The following is a 22,746-nucleotide window of genomic DNA, read 5'->3' as shown; positions in this document are numbered from 1 at the left end:
TCTGGAGCTATACCAGCACAGAGAATGACCAAGCATCAGTGGCTTAGGAGGGACCTGGGACTGCTCTGCAGAAGGAAGAGGCCTCTGAGCAAAGCGATTATGACAACTGGACAAAGCAACTGTCACTCTGCTGCAGGTGCCACCTCAGGATAAGGACCAGGGTTTGAGTGACACCAGCAACCGTTTCCCAACCTGTTTTCCAGAGCTGGCTAACCAACGCCTTACAGCCAGGTTCTTAGCTTTCTCCTCGGGGCCATTTTAGCTAAACATGGTACCCTAGCTTGTTTGGGGGCGATCACAAACTACCACAGGCTGTGCAGCTTATAAACAACAGACATTTATTTCTCACAGTTCTGGAGGCTGCGAGTCGGCAAGCAGGCACCAGCACAGCTGGTGAGGATCCCCTGCTGGTTCGAAAATGGCCAGCTTCCTGCCACGTCTGCCCCTGGTTCTCTGGATTCTGAGGACACTGATGCCATTCGGGAGGGCACCGGAGTCACATCCCAGAGGCCTCACGTCAAAATACCATCACACGGGGGTCGGGGAGGGGGACACTCAAACATTGTCTATCGCATGTAAATGTATTTGTTCTCCTATGAAATCCCAAGGTTGCTGAACCTAGTAGATGAAGAGAGACTTCCCACTCCCATGGAGAATGGTTTGAACTGGAACTGGAACTGGAACTTGAACTTGAATTTGAACTTGAATCTCTGCTGATGAGCTGTTGTCTCTTGGGAGGGAGGAGAGGGCTCGTGGTCTTCCGGTGTAGGTTGGAGAAAGACCGGTATAAGCATCCTTACAGGTGGAGGCCGCAAGTCTTCACATCTCCTCTGGAGGGTTTCAGCTGGCAGCCTTGGAGCCTGAGTTGGCCACCTCCTCCCCATACACACCTCCGCCCTAGGCAGGCTCTGCTAGGGAACCAACCCTCCATCCTGTCTGGGCTTCTCCACTCTGCTGATTCTAAACTCTGAGATCTAGGTCCCAGCGGGCACCCAAGGTCCCAGACACGGAGCAGGCTCTGTCCCGCTCACTGATGGCGGCCGATGCTTTTCTACTTTCAGCATTTCCCTCTAACAGAGGCACCGCTGGTGGGGATAGGACAGCAAGGAACAAGCAGAAGAGGGGGCTCAGTCATCCTCGTCCTCGTCCTCATCCTCGGCGTCTTTGTTGGGGGTGCACCTCTGGAAGCACTGCACCACGGTGGCCAGGAAGAAGCTGGAGATGATGGCGGCGATGGAGACAGCCACGCCCGAGAAGATGATGATGAACAGGTCCGTGAGCGACAGGCTGAACTTGCACTCGCTGAAGCTGGCCTCGGATAGCTCGCGCAGGGCCACCCTCCGGCTCTCGGTGGGCAGGGAACACTGGATCCCGTCCAGGCCTGTGGGGTGAGGGTGGAACAAGACAGGTTTAAGACAGTCTGGCTCATGACTGTCCAGCAGTTCCTGAGGCAAGTGCCTCCCCTGGGTAGCAGAGCAGGAGATATCCCAAAAGAAAAGGGGGAAAGTTGGTCTGAGTAGAATTTAAACACTTTGTCTTGCGATTTTTTACTTGGTGGCACTGAGGACCAAATCCAGGGCCTCTCACATGTTAAGCAAGTGCTGTGCAACTTGAGCTACATCCCCAGGTCTGAAATCTTTTTTTCAAAAGCCTCAGAGAAATCTGCATAGGAAAAATCAGAACGTGCTGATCTTGACCTACTTTTTTTTTCAATACTGGCAACTGAACCCAGGACCTTTGCAGTGAGCTACACCTTTTACCCTTTTTTTTTTTTTTTTTTTTTTAAAGACAGGGTGTCACTAAATCATGAAGTTACCCTGGCTGGGCTCAAATTTACAATCCTCATGCCTCAGCCTCCCAGAGTGCTGGGATTACAGGTGTGTACCACCATGCCCGGCTAAGACTTACTGTTTTGATCTGAAATTACTCAGGGCAGGGAAAGAAGAGCACCGTACCCTGCCTAGGGTTTAGGAATCTTTATAGACTTCACTCCAGACATGGGTAACAGCCAAGAGGGTGGGACAGAGAGGTGACAGCAGATGTCATGGTGGGACACCAAGCAGTGCCAACCAATGAGAGGACCCTCCAGTCTGCGGTGCAGTTTCCCCAGCTGGGTGCCGCCCTCCCCTTCCCTGTCCTCAGGAAAGAAAGGAATAGGGGATTTGCATAGCACTGCAGAAATCCCAGCCTTAGGTTGTAGGGTACCTGCAGTAGAAGGAAGGAACAGGAGATGTGAGGACACCATTTTGACTTTAAGCTCACTTGCCTTCCACTGTGACTTCCTCGGGCTTCCTTCCACCTCACAGGCAAACTTTCACTTGCTCTCTTTTTCAGTGTTCCCGGTTTGAAAGAGCTAGCCCTCAACCCACCTCCAGCGTTATCTGAAAGTCGAGATGACCTCTTCCCACCTTGCTGATGAGTCAGCCGGCTCTCAGCACTGAGGATGCCCCAGCATCCCCACGATCCTTGGGGTTTGCGTGTGTCTGTCCTTCTCCAGCTCAACAGCAGAAGACAGAGGAAGGGTGTCTGAGTTTCCTTGTTCCTTCTGTCCTGGCCCATGGCTTACGTGGTGCACAGCCAACCCCGATGCTTTCCTCCCCATGGGAACTGTTGCCTGGCAACCAGACTCCTCACTCTCCTCTCCCTGAATCAGGACCGCTGTATAGACCCAAGTACCTAGATGGACCAGAGCTCTGAGGGCTTCCTCAGTTCACATCCAACCACTGTTTGTGATGTTTCTTTTTCTTAAGGAGGCCCGACTTCTTACTTCTGAGCGCTTTAAGTGCATGTGAGTAAATCAGGAATGCTTTCATTAAGAGTTACATGGGGGCTTCCCTGCCAATAATTGATTTCTTCAATGGAAAAGCAGAAAAACAAACCAACCTGCCTCTTCTTAACAGCTCACCCCCAGCCACCATCTCATGAAAACAACAGGAGGCATGAAATCCAGGTAGTTTCTAAAGCCAAGAGATGACCTGCAACCCTCAGGCTAGTAACAGGTCATGGTTTAGCCAGAAAAACATGCTAGAAGTCCTCATCTTCCATAAGCAATATGAACTTGAAAACAACCACTACACACATCACAAGGCCACGGTGTTGCCATTTAAATCCAGCCCTTGCTGGCTGCGACTCCTTCAGTCAATTTTGATTTCCACAATGCTCTTTGTGCCTTGAGATTAGTCTTGGCATTTTTACAAAGCGACGACTTTAGAAAATGTCATCTCACATTTCTCTGTGGCTGGAAGAAAAGGGCTTGTTTGGAAAATGCCACACACAAGCCCACCGGGGGTGGGGGACTGCAGGCCCATGCTGGGTGCACCTATCGTGATAAGATCCAGTGACTTAAGGGCTTTCTGCAGCTCACAAAGGACAGGGAAATGAGAGGACTGGGACAAAGAACCAGGCAGCCAGGCAGCCTTGCAGGAGGGAGGTTGCAAAAGCACCTGAGCCTACAGACCTCTGGAGTTGGGGTGTCTGACTTTGAGGTCCTTTCTTCTCTCCTGCAGAATCTTACTGTGGACCAGGGTTTCTCAGTCTCAGCACTGTGGATGCTAGGACTCATGCTTCCTGGTTGTGGGGTGCTGTCCCATCCCCTGGAGGAGGATTTTTGGGTTTTGGGTTTTTTTGCGGGGGTGGGGGGCTGTTTTGTTTTGTTTTTGGGTTTTTTGAGACAGGGTCTTGCTATATAGTTTAGGCTGGCCTTAAACTCACTATGTAGCCTTGGCTGGCCTCAAACTTGCAGCAATTCTCCTGCCTCAGCCTCCCAAGTGCTAGGATTACAGGCGTGTACCAGGCAGGATGCTGATGAGCATCTGTGACCTTTACCCACCAGCCGCCAGGGCACCCCCTGCCCAGTGTAGCAGTTGTCACTGTCTCTAGGTCTGTCAGCACCTCCTGGGGGCGGGAGATGGTCTGGGGGCACAGAGAACCACTAGTTTAAGCTCAAACGCTATGCTAAGGAGGTAGTCCTTGTGGATGAAATTTTTTTTCTTTTTGGTGATACTGGGGATTGAATCCAGGGCCTCCACACCAAGCTCTATCCCCAGCTCATTTTTTATTTTTTATTTTGAGTCAGGGTCTCATTAAGTTGCTAAGATGTTTGAACGTGTGATCCTCCTGCCTCAGCATCCCTGGGTACTAGGATTATAGGCATGTGCCACCATGCACAACAGATTTCTCAGTACTCTACAATGAGCAACAGTTCCCTTCCTGGGTGTAGAACTGAATGAATGAATGAATGAATGAATGAATGAATGAATGAATGAATGAGTGAATGAATGAAGAGAAGTGTGGGGTAAGAAAAAGCAGGCATGCTGCCAGCCTCTTTACTGATAAGACCACAGGGCCCCTGAGCTGCCTTCCTGCTTCTACCTTCTGGGGCCCCAGGCTGAATGGATTTTTATAGATTGTATTAGGGGCAGAACACCTGACGTACACAATTTAAAGGAACAGAGGATTTTTTGGCTTGTGGTTTCAGAGGTTTAGTCCATGGCAAGCTGGCTCAGAGGTAAGAACATCATGACGGAAGGCCATGGTATAGGAAAGCTGCTCACACTGGCATCCAGGAAGCAGACGGTGAGAAAGAGCCAGAGAGGCAGAGTCCAGGGACCAGCTGTAGTTCCCAAGGTCACACTCCATGACTCACCCAAACTCACCCAGATATGCCTCCTACTCTCCTAGGCATCTCTCAAAATAATCAAGCTGACAATCAAGATTTACCATCATACAGAGAAACCTATAGCCCACCACACTGCTCAACACCCCATGCCCTATGCTCCCATCTTTCAAAATTAAATTCCCAGTCCTCACTAGCCCCTCCACCCCTCCACTCTACATTGCTGCCTTTCCTCAAACTCCTCCCCAGAAGCCTACCTCGGGGCCTTTGCACCTGTCCCCTTTGCCTGGCCCCCTCACCTTCTTCAGCTCTCTGTTCAGATGTTTCCTTCCCCCAGAAACCTCCATTCTCCAGCTAAAGCAGCATTTCTCTCTTCCTCTGCCACCATTCTCTAACTCTGCCCCCAACCTGGCTGTACTTGTCTCCCTGGACATCCCCTGACATGCCATGCATGTACTGGTTTATTTTCTGTGTCCCTGCCTTCCCCATCACACAGCAACACTGCGGGGTCAGGCTGCTTCCTTTGGGGCTGTATTCCTGCACTCAGAGTGTGCAGACAATACTTGTGAAGGAATGTGCAGACTGCAGAATTTGAGATGCATAGGCACCGGAGGCTTCCCAAACCAGCTTCCCTAACAGTCAGGCCCACCTCCCAATGGCCCAGGGCTGGACAAGGCCCTCCACTGCAGGATAGAAGTCCTGTCCTCCAAATTCGCCAGCAAATAGCTCTTCACTCCCTGGGAAAAAGAGAAGTTGCACACATTTCTCCCTCATGGGAGGCAGAAATTCTCATCACTCTCTGGAATTAGGCAGAGTGAGCTTAACCAGGCTAACGCCTCTCACAGCCATCCCATGGGCCAGGGAGTCTTTTAAGCACTCTCTACTGGCCCAGTTCCTTTAACTCATAAAACAAACTGCAGCTACAGTGATCCTGGCTCACAAATAAAGAAACCAAACAGGTATGTCTCATGCTTAATGTTTCCCTCTATGAACGGCAGCGCCAAGAGCTAGAATCAGGCGATCTGTCCCTGGGCTGGTACAATTAGCCATTTCATCCCTCACTGCCTTAAAAATGCTTGCTCAAATGACTGCTGGGATAGCAAGACCCAGAGGGTCACAGAATCACACAAAACTGCACAGGAGACTTGTACCCATGCCACCTCCAGGGGCAGCCTGAGCCCAGGGCACTCAGAGGCAAGAGCATGACGAGATCATTCTAAACGCTTTGGGTGCTATATTCCTAAGAGCTGCCCGAACAAACCACACACTGGTTAGATTCAAACAAACGTATTGCCCCTTGGTTCTGGAGGCCAGAATTCTGCACTCAGAACCAAGGTGTCAGCAGCTCTCAGCTCCCTCGCAAGCCTCCAAGGGAGAAGTCTGCACTCCTCTTCTGGCTTCTGGGGGCTCTGGAAGTTCCCTGCCTTGTGGCGGCAACACTTCGGGCTCTGTCCACCTTCCCATGACCTTTTGCTCTGCTGCTGCTGCTGCAAATCTCGCCCTGCTTTTCTCAGAAGGACACCTGTCCCTGGATCTAGGCAGTCCTCCTTCAACCCAGGATGACCTTCTTACCGATCCTCAATGTTAATTACATCTGCAGAGACTCTTTCCAAATGAAATCCCCTTCACAGGTGCCGGACGGTATGACTTGGGCATGTCTTTCAGGGGGACACACTCACTCCACTACCAGTGGCATCATGTGATGGTTCCCGTTGCCCATGGACTGCTCCTGGGTTTCTTTAGGCTGACGACCTCTCATCCTTTGGGTATGTCTTGACGCAGCTTCTCCGGGCAGTGCTCTGTACGTGGCCATCTCTGCACCAGGTCTCTCTGGGTCAGGACACTGATCTTGACTGCACTACAAAACAATGGTTGGGCCCACTCGGTCCAGCAGCCCCTCTGCAGAGAGACCATGAGTGGGTTCTGCTCGCTAGATGCCCAGAGCTGCCTTGTTTCTTTCTAGCTGCTTCTCCAGCCTTGTGAATTACCTGATGTCTTTGCAATAAGTCCCTTTCCTGTTTATATCAGTTGGCCTTTGCCGCTGACATGCAAGCAGCACCACCGATGGACCCCTATATTGGCAGCCCCTGTTCCAAAGCCACAAATCATCTAACTATGCCCAGCTGCCATACAAAACCATGTACTTGGGGGCCCCAGCATTCTGGAAGGCAGTGGGAACAGCGTGCTACAGTTCATCTCCCCCTCTGGTGGGACAAGCCAGTGGGCAGCCCCACTGGCAGGAACATACTTCAGCCCTTATTTTGTGCTTGTCTTCTCCAGCTTATGTGTGCCAAAGCTGGAGTGAGCCCCAGTTGGCCCTGGCAGAGCACAGACCACGGCTCCCCACACCAGAGCACACTCAGAAAGGACCGGCACCTCCCTTGGGCAGGGTGGCTTGGGGTCCTGCTGTCACCACCTGCCAGGCTCCCTTCCCTTGACGGATGACTTCTGCCCAGCAGCTGCCACCTGAGCTGGAGAGGGTGGAGAGCTGCCATCCTCCAGAAATAGATGGTGATGCAGCAGATGGTGGATTGAGATTAATCTCTCGCGCCCCAGCCGGCCCTTCGCCAGCCGAGAGGCTGCGGCCAGGGATCTCTCAGGGCCTTTCGCCTGACCTGGCCTCCCAGGGACTGCCCAGCTCAGGCTGGTGACAGGCTCTCGTAAGCACTTTTTGTTGCTAAAGATATATTTTTGTTTTCCTACGTCCACATAGAGGTAAAGCTTGCATACACACCAACATGACCCAAATAAGCAAAAAGGGGACAAATGAACACATAAATGCAGTTAACATGTTGGTTGATACCTTTCTAAGTGTTTTTTCTATGGGTACATGTACATAAATCTGCCAAATAGAAATACAGCCTGTCACTGAGGCAGGTAACTGTGTTAGGGACATCTTCCCTTTCCATTTCTAGCAGCTGCAAGGCATTTTCTTGAGCAGAGAGGCCAAGAATGTTCTCACCAAGCCCAGAATGATTTCCAGATTTCCTTACTAGAAGCAATATTGCTATGACCATCCGTGCCTGCTTTCTTATTTCCCAAAGTTTCATCCCCACAAGTTGAAGACAGTATATGAGTCCTTGAACAACAATGGATTTTGACTTTTCCATGCTTTTGAACCTTTTTCAATAAGGGAGGACATTGTTGACCCGTTTTGCATTTCTCTGATGGCCGATAAGAGCTAAACATCGGAATGCATGCTCAATGGCCTTTTCCCCTTCCCTAAACTGGCTGCCCAAGATTGTAATGTGGCCTTTGCAAGTCTTCCCAAAGTGCTAGAAGTCCTTGTGACAAGGAGAAATTGGGGAGAGAATGTGCAGATCCATCCCCAGCCCACTGCTGGGGCTGCAACTCCCAGGACAGGGGAATACTCCATAGCACGCCTACAGGAAGGACTGATGTGAAGGGTTCTGCAGGGACCCTTTGGCACTGGTCCTTTGCTCTTGTAGGTTAAACCCTCTTCCCTGCCCTCCTTGCTCATCTCCCAGAACTCCAGAGGCCTTTGGGGACCTTTCACACCACAGCCAGGCGTTCTGCCAGCCTAGTCTCCTTTCACACATCACAGAAGGTTACACTGAAGGCACCTTTGACACCTGCTGGTCTCCCTCCCACTCTGCTCTCTTATTTTACCAAGAGGCCCAGAGAAGTTGAACCAATAGGTCTATGGTCACCTGGATGTTGAACGGGATCCTAGATCTGCAGACTCCATGTTTAGTGCTCTTTCCAGGCACTAGGTTCTTAATTCACTCTGAGCCCCTGGAGCAGGGGCACATGCCGTGGCTGCTGTGTGTGTGTGCCGAGAAGGATGCTGTACAAGGAGGCAGATGAGAAGTGCTGTCCTGCTTCTGGAGCGCCCAGGAGCACCGGCTCTAATTTCCTATAGTACCAACCTTTGTTCTCCACCTTCACTTTCATTAAATATTGACTGCTGCACCAGGGAAAGTCCCAATTATCTTCCCCGTCTCAGCCAGCAGACACTTCGTCTGATTAAGTAATAAGCTGATTTCACTAAGTGGAAGGCATCTCTGCTGCATCAGCTCAAGGGCTCATCCCAGCTCATCCCGGATGTGCAGAGAGTGTCCTGTAGAAGGGACAGTATGGTCACGTGGGTCCTTCCCAGGGGGAGAAGTGGGCGTGGATCCTGTGCTCCGGCTTGGTTCTCACCCCTAACTTCAGGACACCAAGCTCAGCTGCAATGCAGGACTGGAAACTCAACAGAGCCCCCTGTGGTTTCCCTAACTTGGCTTCTGCCTGGCAGGAAAGGAGCAGTGGGTGAGCACAGGGGGCAGAACACGTCATTCTCCAGGATGGCAGCGTAAGCATTTCCAGCATCACCACCAACATCACCATCACGCTCTCACCTTGACCATCGCCACAGTTGCTGCTTCTATCACTACCACATCCCCCACCACGATGTCCACCTCCACCACTTCTACCACCCCTACCACCGCTGCCACAGCCACAGCCACCACCACATGGGCCTCTACCACCATCACTGCCGTGTTGTCCACCGTAAAACTAAGAGTTGGGATCCACATCTCCACCCTTTTTATCACCACAACCACTTCCATCATCAGTAACAAACTCTGACTGGGGCCCTATGCTGAGTCCTAAGGATACTAACCTGTGCTGAGCTACCACTGATGATCTGGCGAATAAGAATCTTCTGCCAAGTTCAGTGTGAGGAAATCTAAGGACAGCCCAGAGTCTGTACCCCCCACACCTCAGCACGGAGATCAGAGGTCCACACTGCCTCTGGAGGCCCTACTGCAGCTCCCTCCTGGACCTGCTCTCTAATCACCCAATGTCCCAAGTGTGTCTCCACTAGAGAGCTCACTGGCCAGCTAGGGTAAGAAACGCACTCAGAGTGCGAGTATGAGGATGTGGAGGGGTGTGTGTGTGTTACTCTTCAGAGTATGAGGATGTGGAGGGGTGTGTGTGTGTTAGTAGGCCCCTCCCGTGACACTGTCCTCAAAACGACACTGTGTTAGGAGAAATACTTATCAAAACTCATACCATGTATCAGGAACTATGACAAAAAACACTTCACATCTATCACGTTAAACCTTTCTTTCAAGAAACTTTCAGAGCACCGGCTCTGAACCGGTGTGATTTTGTCCTACAGGGGCAGCTGTTGGTGTCTAGAGATATTTTTGGTTGTCACAGTGGGCAACTGCAGCTAGAATCTAGAGGGTGGAAGATAAGGATGCAGCTAAACATCTTGTGATGCACAAGTGTGTTAGGCAGCTCTTCATTGCTGTGACCAAATACACAAGAAAAACAACTCTGAGGAAGTGAGGTTTATTTTGGTTCATGGTTCATGGTTTCAGAGGATCCAGTTCATGGCATGCTGGCTCCAAGGCAGAAACATCATGGCAGAAGGGCGTGGTAGAGGAAGGCTGCTCACCTCACAGCCGCCAGAAAGCACAGCCAGAGAGAAAGGGGGTGGGGACAAGACACAGTCCCCAAGGTCATACCCTATGACCCACTCCTTTCAGCTAAGCCCCATCTCCTAAGTTTTCATCACCTCCCAGTTATGCTATCAAATTAATTCATCCACTGATGAATTAGAGCTCTCATGAGCCAATCTTTCAACACCCAACCTCTGTTATATTTATGGTTTTTCTGTTATATTTATGGGTTTTCCAAAGTCTGACTCAAGATTACTCACAGTTGACAGCTGCTCCTGGTGGTCTGGGAAGACCCCAGTGCTATGGCCATGGCCATCACGGTGGCCAGAGTTGTGGTGGTGTGGGAAAGTGACAGCAAGGGGACCATGGGAGCGGGGTTTGTGGGAAAGGAGCCTGTGTAGGCAGAGCAATGTGCGTGTCATCTCCCTCTACGTTCCCAGGTGGAAAAATGGGAGGAGTGAAGTTACTTTCTGTTGTAGACAGAATAGAGATCCCCAGAAACTTCCATATCTTAATTCCCAGAACTTGAGAGCATATTACCCACTAGGGCAAAAGGGCTCCAAACATAGGCTCAAGTTAAGGATCTGGGGATGGTGAGGTGATCCTGGATTGTCCAGGGGCAGATATGATCACAGGTCATAATGAGAGGGTCCGGAGGGTGGAGCCAGAGGAAGAGGTCTGACAATGGAGGGAGAGAAGCCAGAGGGGAGTGACCCGGGGCCGAGGGACATGCGCAGCTTGCAGGAGCTGGAAAAGGTGAAGGAAACACAGACACTTTGTAGCCCATCAGACCCATGTGGATGTCTGGCCGCCAGAACCGTGAGAGAATAGGTATGTGGCAGCTTAAGCCCTTAAGTTTGTGTCATTCGCTCCAGCAGCAATAAGGAACTCACACATCCCCGGATCACATGGTGAGCCAGGGACAGGGCCGAGCCTGGGAGGGAGGAGTCCTTACTCCCCGCTTCACCCACCCTTAGCAATGCTACATTGAGACAAGTGACCCAGGGTGACGCCCTGGAACAGGTCCTCTGAGTGACAGTGCAGATGCTGACTGATTTATTGCCGTGGTGATGAAAACAGTGGCATTTATGACCCACTTTCTGTGTGCCGGGCACGGTGCTAAGCTCAGTGCAAGGCTTATCTCTTTGATGCTCACAATGGACGTGCATATAACAGTCCACCTTTTACACACATGAGAAAATGGGACACAGAGATGCTAAGCAATCTGCCCAGGCTCACACAGCTAGTAACTAAAGCAGCTGGACTCTAACTGTGATGAGTCTCAATTCAAAGCCTGTGTTCTCACCCGCTTAATCACCACTTAATCACTGCTATGGGGGTGGGGGCAGAGGGTTTGGCTCTAGGCTTGGCTTTTCACTAGTTGTCTGTGTGGCTTTGGGAAGTCATTTGATGTCTCTGAGTTACAGGTTCTTATATGAAAAGGAAGCAGGGTAGATTTTGTTGGGGTTTGGCCTACTCCGGCTTCAGCAAATATGTTCATGTCACCAGCCTCGGAGGCAGAGCAGCTCACTGAAAGTTTGTTCTGAGCCCAAAGCAGACACTGTGCACCCAAAGGGGGGGGCCGATACCTATGAGGACTCTGGTTTTTTCTCCAGTGTTGGGGCTTGAACCCAGAGCCTGCACACTGAGTAAGTACATCCTCAGCCCTTTTACTTTTTTTTTTTATTCAGAGACAGAGTCAAACTAAGTCACAAGTTGCTCAGGCAGGGCGTGAGTTTGTGATCCTCCTGTCTCAGCTTCCCAGAGTGCTGGGACGACAGGCAAGCCTGGTGGGACTCTATTTTCTGATAGATTTGAGAGGCTATGGACTGGGGAGTGACAAAAGTCCTAGAGCCAGGAACACTGGGACACAGCACCAAAGAATGACAAATATTCATGAGTATTCATGAGAATGGAACACGTGCGTACACGTTTAGATACCGATTCCAGCTGCTGCAGGAGACCTGGGTTCCGACACGGATTAGGTGGGAACAGAGCTAAACCCGAGAAACAACTAAGGCTCCACATTTTGTTTTTTCTGTTGCTCAGCTTAGAGCTTTGACTCTTTAGGTTCAGACAGCAGCACAGATGAGGAAGGAGAAGGGAAAGGAAAGGGGAGATCGTTCCAGGCATCCAGGTAAGAGATGAAAAAAACACTGAAACTTCTTCAGGATCCATTTGACCAACAGAACCAGGAGTGGACAAAGAAGCCCCAGAAATTCAGAATCAGAGGGCTGATGCATCCTGGGAGAAATCTCACCCAGTACCTGATGCTCGCTTCAGCATCACTGCAAAGCAATCATTTGGACTCTGCTTGAATGCCCCCAGTGAGGGTCACCTCACTACCTCTCTTAGTAGCCCTGTTCAGACCTGTACTGGCTGGACCTTTCTCCTTTTGGTACATCCAAATCAGCTTCCTGGGAGTTCCCAATCACGGGTTCAGGTCCCAACCGTGGGTTAAGTTTCCCATATTTAGTGACTGTCCCTTATACATCTTGAGGCAGGGACCGTGTTTTTCTGAGTTTCCACTTCTGGCAGGTAACTATTAATTTTCAGAGAGGTCTCCATCAACACGTATTACTGCAGAGAATCTGCTATTTTCTAAGGAGCTGGAGGCCTCAATCTTCCCCCAAAGCCTCTCCCACCCAAGGGTCACCATGTCTGAAATTGTGAGAAGATTCACACCCTGGAGAACAGCAGACAGAATATGTACATACTTAACAGATCCCACTGGATTTAGGAATAGTTACCCATCAAACCCCAAGTGTCTGACCACACTGGAGGGCCCCGTCTGCTTTCCCAGTGCTCAGCCTGACTTCATGTCTGCCAGTCACTGAGTCCCCTGACATCCCATCATCTCCCCCTCCCAGCTTCTCCTGATGGGGATCAAGGGCAGGAAGCTGTGCCTCAAAAGAGCTACGGGCCACTCAGAACCCAGGAGTAGTTGTCAGGGACCAGCCTATAACCACAGGGCCAGGATCACTGTCGCCTGCATCTAACTGGGAGGCTCTGGGCCAGGAACATCAGGAGATTTACCTAGCAGCAGACAGCTAACTGCAAGCACAGCCTCCATCACAGACCCCCTCGGTGGAGCTGCCCAGCCCTTTTCTGTCCTACTCCCTACACCCGACTTCATGATGACCTGACAACTCCTAGCAGCCACTGTGGACAGTGTCACTCCATCCACTCCCCAGCTGCCTAGACCAAGAGAGAGGGACATCTCCCACATGAAGCCAGACGGAGCCTCCCTAAAGGACCAAGAGAACAGTCCTGCTGACATTCGCCAGTCCCTTGACCTGGTGGATGGCAGTGGGGGGAGAAAGCCCATCAGCATATAGGTAGAGAAACATATGTGAGTGGTAAAAAAAATGGTGACTATTTAAATCTTAAAATAGTAAAAGACATTGCGCCATGAATCCCTCTCAAAACACTCCCCCCACTTCGAACATTCTGATCCCATCCTTCTTGCCACTTTCTGAAGCAGTTCTAGAAATCCTCCTTTGTGAGTGTCTTTTCATGATTGCCTCATCCTGAATTGATTCAAAACCATTACGGCAGTTTCTGTTATATAACATTAGGGTGTACCTCTGTCTACCTTATTCACTGCAAATCTGGCATCATATGACTTCTGGCTCTTCCCCAAAGTCAAAACGATCATGAAAGCTAAACATTTTGAATCAACTATGGACCTCAAGGCAGCCACGACAGTGCAACTAAAGACACTCACAAAAGACTTTCAGAACTGCTTCAGACAGTGACAAGAGCCAGACACAGTGGCACATGCTTATAATCCCAGCACTTGGGAGGCTGAGGCAGGAAGATTACCACGAGTTTGAAGCTATCTTAGGCTACATATGAGTTATAAGTTCAAGGCCAGTCTGAACTACATAGCAAGACCTTGTCTCAAAAAACCAAAAAGAAAAAAAAAAGTGGCAAGAGTGATGGGAGAAGTGGTATACACTATTTGAAGCAAGAGAGAGGGTTCTTTTTTAAGGGCAATTAATACTAATATGTCTTTTAGTACAATGAACTTTTCTTAAGTTTAAACAGTCTTTCTGATCATACCTCCTGCTATAATGTGAGAAGCAGAAAAAATGCAAAGCAGAGGCGTGCTGTGCTCCTGTGAGCCCCAGTTCTCAATGTCACAGCTCCCAGGGCTCCACTGTGGGACCCAGAGTTCCGGGGTCCACCCTACATCCTTACAAAGATCCCTGCTGTCTGCTCAGCTGATGAGGCTGCTTCTCTCTCTGCAAACTGACAGGCTAAGGTGTCCCACTCGGCAGGCTTCACAGGCCCACGGCCTGGGCATCCTGTGCGCCCTCCCGTGATACACACGAGCTCTGCAGAGGCGAGAACCACAGCACTCCAGCTGCCTGCATCTGGCCAGCCTGGTGCTGGCAGCTGGGGCAGGAGCAGCTGGTCTGTCCCTCCTTGCCAAGGGAAACTAGAGGTTGGGGAAGCCATGGGATTTAAGCAGGCCCACACGGACCAGAAGGAGAGCCGGGGGACCACATTCCCAGCCCCTGCCTTGCTGAACAGTAGCCTGGATACACTCATGGAGGGTTAGCAGAAGGGGAGAACAAAAGCAAGACCAGGGTCATAGCAGCCCCCGAGGATCTAAAGAACGTGAATTCACCCGCCCGGTCATCCCTGCAGTCCCACCGAGGGCCACAGAGCTGCAGCGCAGGCTTGGGTGGTGCATGCTGGAGTCTCAGAGCTGCCTTTCTGGAGCAGGGGTGACTGTGAACTGGATCATATGTGCCTCAGGGGTGTGACGCAAACCCCACAAGGAGATGTGGCAAACACAGACAGCGCAGGACAGCAGGGAAGCTTTTAGAAGGTGTCTTGGCCAGACACCTGGGCTAAGAAGACCTCTGGGGAGGCAGCTAACGGGCAGTGAGCAGCAAGCTCGGAAGCCTGGCTGGACACTGGGCTGGGCTCCTTCCAGGGATGGAGGGGCCCTCTCCCGAGCCAGGCTGGCAGGAGAACCAGGGAGAGAGGAGAAATGGGTGTGAAGGGCTTTGGGGTAGCAGAAGGGGCCAGGTTTATCCTAAAGTTTAATGAAAGGCATCAGAGTCCTCAGACATGTCACCTGTTATACTAGCCACCCGGGATTTAAAGAGCAACAAGCAAGGAGTAGAGCTGTGACTCACCTGTCAGCAGTGGTCCTAGAGTTCATAGGAACTAAAACCTCCTAAGATGAGCTCCTGACCCTGGAGAGAGGGAACCCAGAAGCTAAGCAGGACATAGAGAAGTCAAGGTAGGAAGTAGGGAGGGTGAGGAAGAGTCCCAGGAGTGTGTAGCCCCAGGGCCCAGCGGGGCTCAGGAGCCACTGAGGTTCCAGGGCAAGACCAGTAAGCTCAACCATGTTCCCACGTTGGCCGGATTTGGGACATGATTTGACTCAGAACAGTGAATGTGCCCCGTTCAGGGACTCACCATGACCGGATGACGGGGAGGTCCCCATGTACGTTGACGGCCACCACCTGCCCAAGGGCTGAAAAGAACTGCCCAGCACCTCAGGACCCCAGACGACACCGGTGCACAAGACTTGTGGGCAGCAAGAACTGGACGGTCACTTGGCTGAAAAGGCACAACCCTTTAGGATCTGAGCCAGCTGGCAAACTAGTTAACTACAGCCAACAGTGACACTGTCCTGTCCAAAGCAGAACCGCAGCTGTGTCCTCCAGGGCTGTCCATGCACTGTCCCACATTGTGGGCCCTGGAGCTGATAGAGTGACATGAGGTACACAGCATTTTCAGAAAGGCCCGTGTCTGGGACCGGGGCAGCACGGCTCACCAAGGACACCTGCAGATGTGTCTGGGTTGGCCGCTTACCAGAACTCCAGCTCATGTGCCACAAAAGCTGACACCCAGCCCTGGACACCGGCAATGGAGAGAAAGGTGACACCCTAGGGAGTCAGCTCTAGAACAATCTGAAAAGGCAGGAGCCTGTGACACGCACGGCATGTACAGACATGTCAAAGATGGGACACGGCCACTGGCAGGGGCAACTGAGACCTCAGCCAACCTCGGCCCCGGAACTGATTCTCTCAGGGAGGAGGCAAACACAGACAGAACATGCACTCCACCAGCAGACACACCATGCAAATGGAAGCCTGAGAGATATCCTTTAATATCTTTAAAACATCCGTACAGCTGGGAAGGATGTGTTGATACCTGAAGTCTTTGCTAACTGTGCTATCCTTCTAGGCAAAAACATAGCCAGGGGTTTAAAAAAGCACAGATCTTCACCATGCATTTCCACCCTAAAGAAACACCCAGAGGTTATTTCACACACAAGGCTGTTCCAACGAGCATGAGGCTATTCATATGAGTACTGTTTCCATGCAAAAAATGAATACAAATGACATACTCCCTTTCTTCTTTTCTTTCTTTTCTTTCTTTCTTTCTTTCTTTCTTTCTTTCTTTCTTTCTGTCTTTCTTTTTCTTTCTTTTTTTGATATTGGGGCTTGAAACCAGGGCCTTCACCTTGAGCTCCATCCTGAGCCCATGTTACTTTTTGAGACAGGGTCTCACTGTGTTGCCCAGGTTGGGCTCAAACTTGCAATCCTCCTGCCTCACCCTCCCAGAGTGCGGGCCCTGGAATTACAGGTGTGTACCACCATGCCTGGTCGCAATACACATTTCTAATAATAGGAGATAGTTCCAATTCATGTATCTATAAATTGACCTACAGGCCTGTGAAATTGGAATTTTCAAAGGGCTATAATGACAGGAAACTCTCACAACTCAATAAGAAAAAAATCTGTATAGAATGTAATAGTGTAGTGTCAATGTCTATAAAATACATATGGGCATAATAAAGCTGCAATAAAATATAGCTAAACTCTAATAGTAAAGGGATTCTGGGGTTTTCATTTTTATTTTTATTTGCTTCATGATACTTAACTACATTTCCCCAGACTAATGATAAGGAGCCTGTCCTTTTTAGAATCAGAAAAATTAAAGTTGCTTTTATTTTTTTCCAGAACGCAATCATTACCTTGAAGTCTCCGAGGAGAAAGTACCCCAGTGAGATTCAGGCAAGTGTCACTTTTGCCCATGTGGCTGGAAAACTGTTTCGTAGTCAGTACGATGAGAAATCCCCACTGATCTGCCAAGCCAGGCCCTCCTAGTGTGTGACGTCAGAGAAGCAGTGCGCGGAAGGTGGGGGTGAGTTCCCCCATGAGATCCAAGTCGGGTCAGGTAAGCAGGCGGGGTCAGCGACATTCTCATTCCGTGAGTGCCCTGCCAGCCATAGCACCCCCTCCCAGAAGGACCCTGACCAACAAAGTGACCAGCAAGGCCCCACTTCCTGAGTGCCAGGACACTCCAGGCAAATCTAGAGGCTCTTCTCTAGGAGGCCATCCCCACCAGGGTCCAGGGCTAGCACAGCCAAGGCATGACGCGTGGCCCTGTGTCATTCTGCCCCGGGCTACTTCCTTGCATCCCTACACCCCACACCTCCATGTGTGAAGGTGACAAGGCAAGATCTCAGCTCACCTCCCCTCCTTGGCAGTGTGCACTGCAATCACCGATTGGCCACATGTGGTCCTGGATAGAAAGAGCGGTCTTAGAGGGTGCCTCACCAGTTCAGCCTCCTCCACTGAGACCTGCGTGTGACATATTCTCAGGACTGGTGTGCGCAGTGTTACCTGCTCCATCACTCCCAGAATCAAGCACAGAGACAGCCCTGTGCCCACCAGGCTCAGCTTCCCAAACCCAGTGGCCTTTTTGCCCGGTGGCTCAAGGATCAAGGCTGGGACAGGAAGTGAAAAGCCATCCATGCCACGACAGCACCTCAGGCCTGTGAGCTCAGGGTTTGAGACTGTCTAGGTGTTCTGGTCCTCACCCCACTGCAGAGCCTATAGCTTCCTGAATTCCAGCAGACGGGTCTTTGGAAGGCCCCTGCCTCCCCATGCCTCAGCTTCCCAAATTTTAAAACCAGGATAATATTCACTTTTCTTAAAACCACAGAATATGAGACTTGGAACACAGAACACTAGACGAATCCTTCTACTTTTACTCCTTTACTTGCAAAAGAAAAACCTGAGGCCCAGAGATAGCAGGCAACCTAGAAAAGGTTGAACAGCCGATGAGTTAGGCAGCCACAGACCCAGCACAAAGTCCTTCCCACGCAGTAGTATTTCCTAGGCTAGTGTGTGCACAGGAGACCCCTGGAGGGGGCTCCTCACAATGCAGATCCCCAGGTTCCCCTCGCAAATGCTCATTCTAGAGGCCTGGGGGCCCAGGATTCTGCACTTCATGACTCCCAGCCAGCATTCTGCCCACTCCTCCCAGCCAGGTGGCTCTCAGGTGAGAAGCACCACCAAGTTCATTTTTCTGTCTAATTCCTGATTGCTTTCCTGGCTGCCATAAAGGGAAGAAAATGTGATCACTGGGAAGGCTTTAAGGATCACAGCACCCGTGACCGGGGTGTCATGATCCCTGCTGCTTCTAATTTCCTGGGCTCCTCCAGAGTCTCCCCATTTTCGTCACCCAAGTGGTGTGCAAGGTCTCTGGCTTCCAGTGGAACCCTTTCCACTCCAAGCAAGATCATCATTGTCCCCTTGGTGACCGCCATGCCTAGCTGTCTACAACCCCATTAACTCACAGGAAAACCACCAGAACGGGTGCACAACTGAGGGAAGGAGGGAGAAGGCACTGTCACCCTGGGGGACCAGAAGGAGAGGGTAGCATTGGTGTGGCCTTGCTCTCCCTTTCCATACCCCTCACAGAGGGCAGCTTTGGGGCTGGACACTCCCGAGTTCAAGTACCGACCTTGTGCAAACCACTTCTCTTTGCAGCTCATTTGTTTTCTGTCAGGCAAATTGCGCCCAAAGGTGCCTGGCAGGCATGGCTGCTGTATTAAAAGAGACAGCACCTGTCAACTACAAAATGCCTCACTTAAGGCACTGGGGGAGGGCTGCCAGGTAAAATACAGGACATCCAACTAATGCGTGAGTGTGTCCCAAATATCGCATGGGGACATACTTACATTAAAACACTATTTGTGGTTTCTCTGAAATTCAACATTAATTGGGCACCCTGGGTTTTTATGTGCTTTGCAATTTGTTGTTTTGTTTGGGGTCTGGCCACGTGGCAGGGGGGCATGCTGGCACACTCTGGCCCTCTTCCCTCCAGCAGGGCAGGTCCTTCTCAGACCTCAGACCCCAGTCTCCCGGCCCCTGAAGGAGCCTGCTGGAGACCAGAGGTCCTTGCAGCCTGACTGCTCCCCATCACGCTGCGCTCACAGGGGAGGTACACCTGGCAGACAATAGATTTTGCAACTGTCACAGCTAGTCAAGGTCACGGAAGACAGCTCCGGCTCTGTCCTCCTCCTCTGGGGGTGGGGGCAGGGAAGGGAGGCAGGGAGAGACGAAGGAGTCCTCTCCTTCCTTTGAAGTCCTCCCCTGGATGAGGTCAAGCACTGGCCTACACAGCCCTGGGTTTGTACCCCAGTGGGGTCAACTATCTTTGGCAGAAAGCCCGGTCAGTGTGGCGGGGACTGGGAACCTAGAGGTGCCAGTCTATCCCCCAGCTCTGCTTCTGGGTCGTGTGACTTGGGTAAGTCACACCTGGTTTGACTGAGCCTCCTAGTTACAATGGGACAATGACACCGGCACCAACACTTACCTGGTATCTGCTAATGTCTTTATAAATAATTCCTGCCAGTCCTCCGGGCAATCTCACAAAGCGGATACTGTATCACCCCCATTTTACAGGTGAGGAAACTGGGGTAGAAAAAGCACAGGCAATAGGAAGAAGTAGAGGCAGCTATGCAGCTGCAAAGCTCAGCAGGCTCTTAGCACTTGGCCTCTAAGAAAATTGTAGGCCGGGAAGAGGAGGTGGGGTGCAGGGAGGCTTGGTAACAGGTACCAAAACACAGTCACCTGGGAGAAATCAGCTCCAGTGTCTACAGCATATCCCAGTGACTATCATTTACAGCAGCTTATTTCATATTTTGATGAGTTAGTAGGTTCCCAGCACAAAGAAACAATAAATGTTTAAGGAGACGGACATGCTAGTTGCCCTGATTTGATCACTACACATCGTGCACGTGTACGGAATAAGCACACTGCACCCATAAATATGTACAACTGCAATGCATCAATTAAAATTTTTAGACGTGTTTTTGAAGTCTCAGAAGCAGCACACATGCAGGAGGACAGGGGACAGACACCTGCTGAGAAGCCTCTACTATGCCCTTCACGGGGTCGGTCTCCTTGAAACTCACAGCAAGTAAAGTCGGGGACACTCACTGTATTCTGACTTTAAGGGCAGGGAAACTGAGGCTCAGAGAGGTCAAGGATTGCCCAGGATCATAAATCTGAGTCCAGATCTGAACGTGGGTCTTGAATTTTAAGGGCTGGGCAGTTCCTCCACCACCCACCTGGCCTCTGGTTCAGTGTGGGGACACCGCTCTGGCCACACAACACCGGCAGCTGCAGTGAGACCGGATCTGCCCTGGGCACTGCGCCCTGGGAGGTGCCCTCGAGCTGCCTCTGTCCTCTCTCAGCTGGGTGACACCAGCCCTCCCCTTGCTCTGCCCTTTCCCCAGGGATGTGGACACTGTCTCCTGCTCTGAGCTTGACTGTCTTTCCCCCAGCCTCCCAAACTCATGTGGTGTCCACCTTCATCCCTATAATCTGGAGATCTCAGAAATCCACTCAACTACTCCAGATATAGAGAAATCAAAGCACAGAAAGGATAATCAGTGGCTATCCAAGGTCCCAGGCACCCAAGCATTTATGGGGCTGGAGGAACACTCCTGACTCCAGGGCACCTTACCCTCATCTGCGAGACAATAGGGAACCAACAGAGCTGGTTACCACCCTGCCAACCATGGGGTAAGCAATGCCAGCTCCGCAGAACCCAGTGCCAGGAGCAACCAGAACCAAGGAGAGCCCATCCCCAGTGAGGTCTTCACCCACCAGTCCTGATGCCAGGAATGTCGTCTAGGGATCTGGGGAACCAGGCAGGAGACCGAGGACTAAGTAGAGGAACTCTGCCCCTTGCAAGCAGGATCTTCCCAGGACTTGCTCAAGGCAGTGAAAGTACCAGCACAGGGGTCTGTACCTGCTGAGGAGTGGCCATCCTGATGTACTGGTGCAAGCCTGGAGGGCAAGGTGGGAGGGATCTAGTTCTGAGAGGTCATGGTGGGCACCAACGCTCACAGACTGAAGTCCACCCAAACTAAGGGCATCCACCTGCCCCAGTCCCGCCCTGGCCCTGGGGCGCAACCGTATGGCTGCTGGGGTGCCCTGCTTCTCAGCTCCGCCTTTGCCTCCCTGCTGCTGGCCTTCCCTGGGCCCCTTCACTCCCTGTGCCCTTGGGCTCCATCCTCAGACGGATAGGTGTGTCCTGGGGGGCACTGGAAGGGTCTCCAAGAAAGCAGGGAAGGCACCTGACCTGGCTGAGCACCGAGGAGCTGAAATGAGGTCAGGATATGGTGGAGAATGCACACTGGGATCCTTTGCAGGACTATCTACCTGGGTTCTTTACTCCCAAAGTTGAGTTGGGAGCCTGCAACATTTCTATTTGGCTTTTTTCACATCTAGGCTGAAACCCATAAAGCCATAAATCATGACTGCGCGCCCGGCGCCCTCACCAGGAATATTCTTAGCCTTTTCATCAGAGGAGCAGCCCGAGCTGGGAAGCAACAAAGAGACCAGAACCACAGAACTGGCCGGCTTCTCTCCATCTTCCAGGTACCCAGGTAGGGGAATGGGGGGCTGTGCTTTCCACATGGTAAGGCGCCTTCCACGAAGAAGGACCTAAGGTTGTTGGATGACCCGCCCCCACCATTCCTAAGACACAAAGCCGGGTGAGACGATCTTGACCAGGACGTGGAGTGCACCCGCAGGATGCTAACTTGGGAAGGTGAATTGACAGAGGGAGAAGGACCGAAGCATCGCTTTATCGCCAAGAAACTCGGAGCTCTAAGACTGTATCCCTCCGCACCCTTTCCCAGGGGAGAAGTTCAGGCTAGGAACCCTGTGGAGTTCCATCCTGCGCGCTCTCACTAGGCAGTTGCTGGCGCGACCCCAAGCCTCCTCCTCCTGCGGACACAACCTGAAACTGGTGTGTGTGCGTGGTGGGGGTGTCTCTCCCTGCTCGCTCCAGCGCCCCAGCCCAGGCCAGCTTCCCTGCTCACCTTTGGGTAGTTTGGGCGCGTTCTCCTGGATCCAGGAGAAGAGGTGGGCGAAGTCACAGTCGCACAGCCAGGGGTTCCCGTCCAGGCGCAGGGTGCGCAGCGCGGGTAGCGCATCGAGGGCGGCCACGTTGAGGCTGCGCAGGTTGTTGTCGTTGAGCTCCAGCACCTGCAGCGACTCCAGGGTCTCGAAGGCGGCCTCGTGCACGCCCGCCAGGTTGTTGTTGGCCAAGCTCAGCTTAACCAGCCTCCCCGCGGAGCGGAAGGCGCCGGCGCCCAGCTGGGTGAGGTTGTTGTAGCTGAGGTCGAGGAAGGCGAGCTTGGCCGAGCCGCTGAACGTGCCCTCCTCCAGCGAGCGCAGAGAGTTGTTCCTGAAGTCCAGGTACACCAGGTCTCCGTAGAAGATGAAGAAGTCCTCGGGGATCTGCTGGATGCGGTTGCCGGCCACCAGCAGCTTGCGCACGTCCAGCGGGAAGGGGTCGGGCACGCTGGGCAGCCCGCGGTCGCGGCAGTCCACGGTGTGCGGGTCGGTGCAGGCGCAGCCCGCGGGGCACGCGAGCCCG

The 22,746-nt window shown here is 51.8% G+C and overlaps 1 protein-coding gene across 1 annotated transcript in view; it reads right to left on the bottom strand.

The window, feature by feature from the left end:
- Positions 1–315: 315 nt before the first annotated feature.
- The window catches only part of Lrrc38 (leucine rich repeat containing 38), a gene marked incomplete in the record, with an annotated part of 23,196 nt that continues 765 nt past the window's right edge, over positions 316–22,746 (bottom strand). Inside the window, 2 exon segments of the mRNA XM_013507425.1 lie at positions 316–1,381; positions 22,187–22,746. Of these exon segments, the coding sequence (XP_013362879.1) occupies positions 1,128–1,381; positions 22,187–22,746 (814 nt within the window).

This window comes from Chinchilla lanigera, unplaced genomic scaffold (genome assembly GCF_000276665.1).
Source record: "Chinchilla lanigera isolate Chin_1 unplaced genomic scaffold, ChiLan1.0 scaffold00126, whole genome shotgun sequence".
Classification (NCBI taxonomy): domain Eukaryota; kingdom Metazoa; phylum Chordata; class Mammalia; order Rodentia; family Chinchillidae; genus Chinchilla; species Chinchilla lanigera.
Note: the sequence above shows the minus strand (reverse complement) of the source record. Positions and strands in the feature narration are given on the sequence as shown.